The sequence below is a fragment of the Microtus ochrogaster genome, unplaced genomic scaffold (genome assembly GCF_000317375.1).
Source record: "Microtus ochrogaster isolate Prairie Vole_2 unplaced genomic scaffold, MicOch1.0 UNK44, whole genome shotgun sequence".
Lineage (NCBI taxonomy): Eukaryota > Metazoa > Chordata > Mammalia > Rodentia > Cricetidae > Microtus > Microtus ochrogaster.
In genome coordinates, this window is record NW_004949142.1 from 46964 (window position 1) to 58303 (window position 11340).

General features: G+C 52.1%; 1 protein-coding gene across 2 annotated transcripts in view; it reads right to left on the minus strand.

Annotated features, from left to right (window-relative positions):
- The window catches only part of Acly (ATP citrate lyase), a 49998-nt gene extending 40663 nt beyond the window's left edge, over positions 1-9335 (minus strand). The window contains exons 1-6 of one of the 2 annotated variants that reach the window (XM_005369013.3): positions 9193-9335; positions 4795-4960; positions 3104-3226; positions 1401-1463; positions 754-944; positions 234-313 (exon numbers count right to left, since the gene is read on the minus strand). In XM_005369013.3, the coding sequence (XP_005369070.1) occupies positions 234-313; positions 754-944; positions 1401-1463; positions 3104-3226; positions 4795-4953 (616 nt within the window). In that variant the 5' untranslated portion in view covers positions 4954-4960; positions 9193-9335. The remainder of the gene's footprint in view (positions 1-233; positions 314-753; positions 945-1400; positions 1464-3103; positions 3227-4794; positions 4961-9192) is intronic. The other variant, XM_005369014.3, reaches the window with a different exon arrangement.
- Between the last annotated feature and the right edge of the window lie 2005 nt (positions 9336-11340).

Here is an 11340-nt window from a genome sequence, read left to right on the forward strand (position 1 = left end):
GGAAACCCTGTCTCGAAAAACCAAAAAAAAAAAAAAAAAGATACAGTCTAGGTGCTCAGAAACAGGAGCTGGCTGGCACTGGAGACCACTCCTTATGGTGATGCCCTGGGTACCCAGAGAAGTTCTGTATTGCCTTCTGGCAGGAGGGCCCAGGCTCTCTGAGCACCAAAGCCAGGGTTACTGTAGGCATGGGGGCCCCTCCCCATTCTGCCCCAGCAAACAAAGCTCATTACCAAGGGGGTTGATCTCAAGGTAGGTAAAGTACAGATCCTCGTAGAAATTGAACAGGCCAGAGATGAAGCTGGCCAGGACTCTAGAAGGGAAAGGGAAAGAGGACCAGTTAACCAATCAGTCAGGACTCCATTCCCTCCCCTTCCCTGTAGCAATCTGTCTCTGACAGCCCAGCTCACTTCTTCACTCCTGACCCTTCCACCTCCATTGTCCTCTGCCAACCCTGATCCCTTGGATGTCACTCTTCAAACACTGAGGCGGAAAGAACCTGTCAAGCTCAGAGCTGGAGGAGTGCCAGACAGACAGGGGCCAGGAGGTGAGGGATGAGGCTGGCATACTGCAGACTGATTCCAAGCCAACACCCTCCTGAAAACGTGGCTCCCTTCCTCAGGACAAAGCTGTACCTACCGCTTATTCCCAAGCAGGGAGGCCCACTCTACTTTCTCTCTCCTGTACCCAGAGCCCAGTGCATTGGTCTTCTCGTCCCTAGTTGTGCCCACATCATCCCTCTCAGAACTCAACTCTTTCTTGTCTTCAGGGGCATGGACCAACAGGTGTCTCTTAATGTCTTCAGTGTTCAGCTTCTCATCCACACCTACGAGCAGCTTCTGGGCTTTGGCATCCACATCGCCCACATCCACACCCCCTTCGTGGTGGAACAGGACGTAGTCTCCTTCCCGAGTAGCATAGATGCACACATAGAACTCCTCCGCCTTGCAAGTAAAGACAGCACGAAGGTAGGGAAGGGGCCCAACTGGCAGGGGGCGGGGGCGGCGGAAGGTCTTAGCCCAGGAGCGGAACCCGACCCCCGTAGTCTCATTTCTAAACCCTGACAAGGGGACAAGGAAAGACAAGAACCCAACCTTCTTAGCTGAGTCAGAAGCTGAGTCAGAGTGTCCCATTTTGAAGAGGTCTTGCCCTCAAGTCCGTCACATCCCAACATTACGAAGTCCCCTCCGTTACCTGTTCTCACTCTGTTTTGCTGCAGACTAAGCCATTCTTTCACCACAGATTGTTTATTCATAATTTCTTCCAGGCCTTTGCCATAGTTTTGGAGACCCCTGGTCCCCTTGGCTATTCCCTGAGGCACCCCAATCTCTCATCATTTTAGGGGGACAACCACAAAGTTGAAGAAGAAAGACGATCCGGCTTGGCACTGCCTCACATACCTGACTGTGGGGCACGAAAGGTTCAATCAGAAAGTTCTTGAGGAAGCCTTTGGCTTTGCCGACCTATGGAGAAATTGAGGGAAACAGCTGAGACGCAGCTGAGACGCATGGCGTATTCTTCACAAAGTATTACCATCTCACGCGGCAAACAGATTTCTCCAGAAGTCAGGATGATGGGGTCACAGATAAACATGAGAAGTTCTCAGGAGAGTCCCTCTTCACACTTCTGCTTTTACTTACACTTGGGGAGGGGGCAGGAGTATACGCATGTCATGTCAAGCATGTGGAGATGGACGATAGTTCAGAGCTCCCTCCACCATGTGGATCCCAAGAATCAAACAGAGGTCGTTAGGCCTGATGGCAAGCGCCTTACCCACTAATCAATCTCGCTAGCCCGGGCAGTCAAGGAGGGAGATGGGAACTTGGGTACCGTGGTAAGGGCACACTACTTTGCCCTGAGGTAGACACTGTGACCTAGCCCGAGGACATGAGTTCAGGGCCTGACGGGCAAGAGAGAGGAGAGCCAGAGGCTGATTAGGGCAAACTCTCTCCTGTGTTTCCTGGCTGAAGACAACAGGCCTGCAGAGCTAATCAGCTTGAGTGGGTCCCTGGCAGCAGCAGAGGCGAGACAGCCCTCATCCCCTGAACCCCCCGCCTGCCCGCCTGCCCGCCTGTGCGTCATTGCTGAGTCAGGGACCAGACAGTGATCCATCAGAGGTAATGAGCTGCTCCAGCCAGGTCCGGCGCTGCTGCCAGCTCAGATGTCTGTGACATCTCCCTCCTGTCAGCCTGCTAGGAAGGGAGCGTGATGTGCTCCCTGGGGACACTGTTCAGTACCCAGCCCAACCACACTCTCCACAGGGGCTTGGGAACTCAAAGGTCAGATCCCTCCACTCCTGGACCCATGAGCAGCTTCAAAGATCCATCTTTACCTACAAGGACCAGAGCCTAGGAAACAGAGTTGCTTGGAGGAAGCCAGCATAGAGGAAGGTGTCTCTGATGCCACCTCCCCAGGGTAGTCAACACCTCATCCCTGTGCCTGTCCCTGAGGGGCACCAGTCTCTGCAGAACTCTGTGCCAAGCAGACACAGACACACATCCTCCCCGGGCTAAGCCAAACTTCAGACCCCATTCACCCCCACCTCTTTTCCACCTCCCTTGGAGAGCAAAGAGGAGAAAAAACACAGTTTTATCACCAAGCATTGCTTAGCTTCCTCGCTCTCATCCTCAGAGCTGATAGTAATCACTGAGCTGGGAGAGCTAAACTTCCTCCTCAGCGTTACTAACTGTCTTCGTCCACGGCTCTCCACCCGACAATTCTGCAGCTCCCCTTCTCCTCTCATTCTAATTCACCTTCTTTGTAAGCATGTCATCCTCGACACCCACAACTTTAATTTGGAAACCAGAGAGCAAGCAGTTCCCAGAACGAGCCTTTGTCCTAGCTCCTCACTGGTGGTCACAGTTTCTGGCTCTCTAGTTGTTCTGAGGTCACAAATGTGGCACATCTTATCTGAAGCACTGTCACTAGGTTGGTTTCCTGATGAGGGAGCTGGGAACGACCGCCAAGACGGGGCTGCAGCCAGGCCAGTCCCACACTCCATCCCTCTCCATCGCTATGGGGCAGGCTGGGCTGGGAGTCATAGGTTGGTTGAGCTGCAGGTTACCATGTTGTTTCCACCCTGACTCCCTACATCAAGACTCACGGTGGCCTCGTGTCCCAGTCGAGGTTTTAGCCAGGATTTGACTCCATCCAGAGTGAGGTTGACCCCGACCAGGCCAAGCTTTCCTCGACGTTTGATCAGTTGGTCTGGCTTGACCACCAAGCTCTGAAATAAAAAGGGTTGGAACTTAGAGTAAAGAAGGAAGAAGCCGTATAGAAAGTGAAGTTGTATGGCTTTTCATTACCTGCTCTCACGTTTATCCATCAGGACCACTTTCCTGTGCTGGAGCCTTTCCTTACCTACCCCAGTCAAATCTTTTGGCCACTAGAAGACAGCCAGGATGAACCCGGCACAGAGCAGATGCTCAGGGAATGCCTATGAATGAGTGGGCTCTGACTTTCTCCATGGGAGGTATTAGCTGCTTCGTTAATCACATTTAGAACATGGACCAGTCCTCTCTTGCTCGAAAAGACTTAGGACAGATCCTTAGTACTACAAAGGATCTTTGGAGATAATTTGACCAGTCCCATCCCTATGTCTAAACATAACCACAACAGGCCAGGCAATCAGTCCTTCGTTCCAGGACCAAGAAATCCACTACCTTCCCAACTGTCTCAGCAAGGGAAAAACAAAACAGCATAAGGCCTTGTCTGGGTCTGCCAGAAGTCTAAGTACTCCCCGAAGCCAGCCAAATACGCTACGGAAGGATCTTCAGAGCTTCTAGTCCAGGCTGACCCCCTTCATGGTCAGTCATCAGCTACTTTCACAAAGTATGAGGTCCCACTTCTTTATTTATTTTTATGTGGATGAGTGCTTTGCCTGCATGTATATAGGAGAGGGTATCGTCTGGAACTGGGGTTACAGAGAGCGTGGGCTGCTATGTGGATGCTGGGAACCAAAGCCAAGTCCTCTACTTGGAACTGGAGCTCTCCTTGATCCTAACCACTGAGCCATCTCTCTAGACTCAAGGCCCCACATTTTGTTTCTTTGTTTTTGTTTTTCAAGACAGGGTTCTGGCTGTCTCAGACTTGCTCTGTAGACCAGGCTGGCCTCGAACTCACAGAGATCTGCCTGCCTCTGTCTCCTGAGTGCTGAGATTAAAGGCCTGTGCCACCACTGCCCGGCTAAGGTCCCACTTAATTGTCCTGAGATGCTCCACTTTGAGGAAGGAAGGTATGCATCTATTTTTTTTTTTTAAGCTAAGCATCTAACAACTGCTAGATAGTACATGAAATGCTTCTTGCTAATCCTTATAGCTCATAGTGTTAATCCTTTTTGACATTAGAGAATCTAACTCTTAGAGAAATAAAATGGTTTGCCCAAGGCCATATGGTTCATAAATAGAGAAGCATGATTTTTATTTTTATTTTTTTTATTTTTTTTGGATTTTTCAAGACAGGGTTTCTCCGTGGCTTTTGGTTCCTGTCCTGGAACTAGCTCTTATAGACCAGGCTGGCCTCAAACTCACAGAGATCCGCCTGCCTCTGCCTCCCGAGTGCTGGGATTAAAGGCATGCACCACCACCGCCCAGCTGAGAAGCATGATTTTGATACCATTTGTCTGGTTCCAAGTCCACATGAAGGGCTCAGAGCAAACTCAAGACCCTGCTCAGCCAGCTGCAGACACACAGGCCAATCTGCAATCACGTAACTCCTTGGGACACCTCCAAGAAATCAAAAGCTTTCTCCTCCTAGAGCTTGGAAAGAAGGGCCTGGGCTTCAGGCAAAGCTCACCTGACTGAGCAGCCAGGGGTGGTCCTGCAGCAGACGTGCCCAGTCTGTGTCAGGAGTAACCCGGGCATACTTGAACCGGTTCTGGATGGCTGAGGTGGTACAGATGTACTTGTAGAGGAGTTCTTTGCCGGTCTGCTCTGAGATTGCCTTGGCCGACATGGTTTACCTGGGAGGGTGAGCGGAACTGGTTAGTTGGGGCAGGAAGATCGATGCACTGTCTTCCCCAGCAGGTTGGATCTACTCCTAGCTGCCCACAAACAACGAAACTAGACCTTGGCTCTTCTCAGAAGAACGAAAAAAGAGCTGCCTTAGGAGGGGATGGGAGATGTCGTCAAAGCAGCTTCATCAGCAGAGACACAGAGTTGAAGAATGATAGAAAAGTAAGAAGCACCATAATCCCATCACCCGGGAGGTAGTGGGAGAAGAATCACAAGTTCAAGGCCAGCCTGGGACGTGTGAAATCTTGTCTCAAAAAGAGAAAGGGAGAGAGAAGGGAGGGAGGAAGGGAAAGAGGCAGGGAGGGAGGGAGAGGAACAGAAAAACATGTGCAATTCCTCTGAAACTCTTAACTTGACCTTAACCTTGTCTCTACTCCCTCTGGGCAAACTAGCTGGCCTGAGCAAAAGGCAGACCAAAGGGGAAGCCAGGAACACCAAGAGTTTGATCCAAACACGAAGGCTGTTCTCTGAAGTGGACACACAGACACACACAGAGAAGAGAAGAGAAGAGAAGAGAAGAGAAGAGAAGAGAAGAGAAGAGAAGAGAAGAGAAGAGAAGAGAAGAGAATTCTTTATGTCATCTGACCTGTGAAGAGCATTGCGGGAACTGCACAGGCTGGTCTCATTTTCTCCCCAGGTTTCATTCCCCTCCCAGCCTGACTCACTCACATACATTCCCCCCAAAGACTACAGGCCCTGGTAGGGTGGGAGGAAGGAGAACATCACCTCAAAGCTCGTTTATCCTAGGACACTAGATTCCCACCTCAAAGGACATACAAACCAGTCACAGGGCAGGGAACTTTGACCTAGAGATCATCCCACCCACCCCACTGAATCATCTTAGCAGTTAACTTTGAGCAAAACAGAGGCTTCTCCAGGGACCACCCTGTACTAGTCATTCCTTAACCGAGCCAGAACTTGGGAGAAGGCAGACGCTATCCTTGGTGACATGTGTGGAGAAACTCGTCTTAGGGGCTGGGAGTGTGGCTCCATGGCAGAGCCCTTGCCTCACATGCGTAAGAGCCTGGGTTTGGTCCCCAGGACTGGGAGAAATAACTCATCTCATGTGAGCACATAACATCACATCCACTCAGACTCTGAATTCCATTTCTCAGACGAAGAATCAAAGTTCAGAGGGAGGGGGTGAACTTGCCCAAGAAGCCCGACTCACTAGCAGGACTGGAGCCCTAACAGTAACTGCGGGCCTAACGGAAAGGCATTTCTCCCAAGACTGGCCCCCCCAACGATGCGGGAGGGTCTATGATGAAAATTCGCTCATCCTTCCTGTCTACTACCTTCCCAGACACACCCACTCTCCCCCAGAGCAACTGCGAGAATAGTGAGACAAGACGGAGAAAGGAAACCCAGTCATGCATGCCCAGCACCTGACTAGATGAAGACAGGCTGCCTGTCTCTCCCAAAGGGCTAGAATAGAAGCTGCTGAATTTGCTGGGGAGAGGAAGTCAGATACACACAAGGAGGGTGAGTTAAGGCTAGCTGACAAATCGGGGAAGGTTAGTCTCCTTTCCCAGCCCAGGGAAGGTGTCATAGGACCACACTGAACTTCCCTGCCAATAGGCCATGCAGGAGAGGCTCCAGATGCTAATCGTGGCCAGGCTGCCTCCCTTTGTCTCTAATTCACCACAATGGGCATATTCAGCTTGGGACCTGGCCCAAAGTAGGCAGCCGGAAAGGGGCTCAGAGACCTTCCCAGTGTGGTACTTCTCCTGGGGTGACTTGTAACTCCTTCTCAGTTTGTTTCTGAAGGAGACACCCCAACTAGCCCCACTGCCCCCAGAGTCCTCCACCCCCACCCACTCTGGTACCATTTCCCAACCTTCTTGACTCAGACCAGAAAAACTGGTCCTGAAATCAAATGGGCACACCCTTACCCCCTCCCAAACAGAGTGCAGCCCAGGGCACGTTAAGCAGAAAGAGAAGGGGGTGGCACTGACCACTTTCAGCTATCAGTATACCTTCAGCAAACAGGACCACACAGCCCAAGAGGAAGGGCGCCCCTTCGCCAAGCCTACCCAGAAGTCTGACACTGACTGACAACGATCCCCAGAATTTAGGGCCCTCCCAAAAGAAGCCCAAGACCCAACCAAGGCAAAGAAGAGGGAGAAAAAGAGCAACCTTAGGCAACTGAAGGAAATCATAATTTCCTGAAGTCTCAGATCTGAAGAGTCCATCTCCATGAGGCCAGGGGTGGGTGGGGTCAGAAGACAAAATAACAGGGAGATGAAAAAGGGAAGAGTGGCCAGTTAACCAAAATAAGATATGCCACTAAAGCATTGCCCTTTCGGGGAGCCCGAGACAAAGGGCTCATAGAAGAACTGGAGGAAGGGCCTGGCTTCTCACCAGTGCAGCTCGCACATCCAGGGAGGCCTCAGACGAGATCGATCGCGATTTCAATTGTTGATTTCCTGCCCTTTGGAGCAATGGATCTTTGAGGTTTCCTATGTTTCTCAGAATCTGAAAACCCTTTGGGAAGTACGCACATACTCAAACGTGCGACAAAGTATATTCCTATCTCTGATTGGAAATCCCCCTCCCCCTCAACACATGCACCCCAAAGTCTTAAACTGCCTGTTCCAGCAGCTGATGACGTTGTCAAATTTGTGATAGATGGTTTCACAGCAGAGCCGAGACCCCAGAAACTGTTACCAGGTAACAATAATCCCCAAACTCTTCAGTAGAAACCACATCATGAACATGGACATACACACACACACACACACACACACACACATTCTCTCTCATCCCACCCCCATTTCCCCGACCCCCCCCTCCCCCGCCTGACTCCCTGTCTCTGTCTCCCCAAGGAAGGGACCTTTTGAGTTTAATGGGGTATTTTCTGCAGAGAGTGGCCCCAGGATTGAATACACTCACAGAGGCGCCAGGAGCAGAAGCAACCCGCAGGGAAGGATGAATGAATGAAGCCTGTTCTTCAAGAAGGCTCCTCTGGGACACCGTGGTAGACAGGAACTACTGAGGATATTTCTTAGGGTCGACAGAACACTGTCCCTTTAAGGGCTAGGAGAAGTGGGGGTGGGACGACAACAAGCAATCCCTATAGCAGAGGATGGGGCAGAGTTCTCTGGAGTATTCCCGCTGCACCAGGCACCGTGTCTGAATGGGGATTGAAAACAGCAGCTATTCTGTGTTCACGGCCTCCCTTTACCGCTCCCTCGGAGTGTTTCAGAAGCTTTCTAAGAGGTGGATCCTTCTGGGGCAGTTATCTCTCAACATTAAAGAAACCAGAGACCCTGAACAGTGAGATACGAAGCCCAGTTAAAGGGAGAAGACAGACAGGGTGGGCTGGCAAACTAAAAGTGCCCTAATGCTGTCTGCCCTCCTTACAGTTCTTTTCAAAACCTTGCCAGGAGGCCCCCGACATGGCAGAACTTCAAGATTGGAGAAAGCAGCAGGCTCTGGGCACCGGACCTCTGCCAGGCCTGACAGAAGAGGAAAGGTAGCATCTTCTGCATACGCGCGCGGGCGCACGCACACATACACACACCTCAGGAGCTTGCCTCGCTTAGACTCCTGGGCACTCCGACCATCTGTTGTTTGGGGGTTGAACCCGTGGACAGTTCCTTTGCAGGCAGAGCCCTTTAGGGGCCGTCGCTGCGGAGGCAAGGCCTCAGGCATCCTGGGGTGGCACAGCCCGCGTGGCCGGGGCCCGCTCCCTCCACACAGAGCTTTATGGATTCACCACAGAACTAATAGGACGGGCCTGCTTGAGCCCGGCGGCGTGCGGCGAGCAGTCACCGCCTTCTCTATTTCCCGCCCCGGTATCCGGTGGGGAACACAAATGGAGCTCAAAAAAAGTGTCCCCCAAAAGACCGGGGAGACTCGAAAGATGGCCCTGGGTGGAGCTGAACAGAGGCAGGGCGTGCAAAAGAATCCGGAGGAGGGAAGAGAGGCAAGGTCGGCGGCAAGCAACGTGCAAACTCCCAGGAACTAGAAAAGGGTGGGGAGGGTGTAGACACGCAGCTGGAGGCCGGGGCGAAGACTACCAAAAAGCTGAGACCTGCACGAAAGTTCCACGCAGGTGCAGGGAACGCGCGGGAGAGCCCAGCCAGGGAGCCGGGAGGTGGTTCCGGGTTGGGGGAGGGAAGCAGGAAGCTTCGCGGGGACTGGGGGTCGCGCCCGCACCCACGGCTGCCGCACTCACCTCTTCGAGAAAGCCCGAGTGCGGCTCTCTGTCCGCAAGTCCCAGGTTACCCCAACTCCCTGGATCGCTCCAGCCGCCCGCAGCTGCCCGGGATCCGGCTTTTGTCCCGGCCCAAGCGGGCTCCTCCCCACCCCCCCATCAGCTCACAGGCCGAGCGGCCCGGCGATTGGGCACACGCGTTCCCTAGCCTGAGCTCTAAGCTCCTCCCCATTCGCTGCTGCTGTGGCCCCGCCCTTAGGCCTGGCCTAGGGCTGATGGGACTTGTAGTCCGGGAAGACAGCGGGCCAGAGGCGGGGCCGTGGGCGGGGTCTTGGATGGGGAGATGGGCCGGGCGGCTCTGGGAGGAGAAACTACGAGGCTGGGGGCTGTGGCCTGATCGCTTCAGGGGCTGGGCCGGCCAGCCAGAGGGTGAAGTAGCTGAAGGAGGGGGTTGTTGGCTCAAATGGCTGTAGCACTTCTTGCAGGACCTGGCATCCTCTTCCTCCCTCCCATGGGAGAGACTGAAGTTCTTACCCTAGGCACTTGTAAGCCGCCACACTAACCCTGCTTTTGAAATCGATGCCTGCTTTCCTTTCACACGTGGCACCTCTCCGCTCCTGGAACCCACCCTGTGTGAGACTACACCACCACGCTAACATTCAGCTAGCCCGACGTAGGATAGATTGGAGGAAGGGGTGGACTAGAGAAGCGTTGTTCCAACGCGTCCAGTTCCCTCACCGGAGCGCGGATCTGGGCGGAGCTGATCATCTATCTGAGAGTCTAATCTAGAACTAGGGCTATCCCTGCCCAACCTCTTGCTTCTTTCCCCAACTTCTAAGACACTGGAAGTAATGAACAGCCATCTCTTCTTTTCTGATATTTGTGAGATAGAACATATTTCCTCAACCCCAAACTAGAACGTCCAGTTTAACAGGTGCCCACGAACTAATGGGGCAGAATATGTGAAATCAGAAAGCCGTAGATATCAAGACTTCGATTCACTGCTTCCCTAGAATGGAAACATCCCTACTTGTACCTTAGTCCCAGTAGGTCTCCCCAGATTTCCTTGAACTAACAACTGTCCAGCTCTAGGAAAGAGACCAGCACAGCCCTCTAATCAGCTCAGGTGATGCCTCAGCCCAGGGTGCTGGGGGGGGGGGGGGAACCCTGGAGCAAATGCTCCCTGCAACAATGTTGCAACACTCTCCTGGGCAAACACTTTCCCAAGCCCCCCACCCCCAGTCCCTTTTCAACCAGCAGCTGGGTGGCTGAACTTGCTATGCCCATGCTTGACCAGCATGTTCTGCTTGATGATGTCATCTTCTGGTCCCTTCCCTCATACACTCATCCTTTAAAGACAGCAGCTTGTCTGCTGTAGTGCCCCTTGCTCCTGAAGTTTAGGGAGAAGACCTAAGGTGTCTTCCCAGAATCTACCCAAACCTCTGTGAAAGAATACCTCTTCCTAAGTAAAGAAAATATCTTCTCTGAAGTGGCTCAAATTCAGGCTCTGGATGACAGCAATTCAGAGTTTTTATTGTCTTTTGTTTGTTTCTTTTTGAAACAGGGTAGCCTATAGCCCAGGCTGTTCTTAAACGTGTGGTCTAATAGAGGGACCTTGAATGCCTATCCTCCTGCCTCAACTTTCCAAACGCTGAAATAACAGATGTGAACCACTGAGGCCAGTCAATTCTGAGTCTTCACAGGCTAACCCAGAAGGCAGTAGTTAATATTCATAGTTAATAAGAATCGCCTGTGGGAGATCCCAGTGTGAAGGCTCAGCAGGTTAAAGACCTGCTATGCAAGGATGATGTGAGCACCATCCCTAAACCCATATAAAAGCAGATAAAGAAAAATAACCCCACAAAATTGTGCTCTGACCTCTGCACACATAACGTGTAGCACCTGTGCACCCTACAGATACACAATAATAGCTTTTATATAGGCAGGTAGATCTCTGTGAGTTTGAGACAGCCTAGTCTACATAGTGAGTTCCAGACTAGCCAGGGTTACATAGTGAGACCATGTTTTGTTTTGTTGTTTATAAAAGAATCACCTGGGGGCTGGAGAGATGGCTCTGTGGTTAAGAGCACTGCCTGCTCTTCCAAAGGTCCTGAGTTCAATTCCCGGCAACCACATGGTGGCTCACAACCATCTGTAATGAGATCTGAT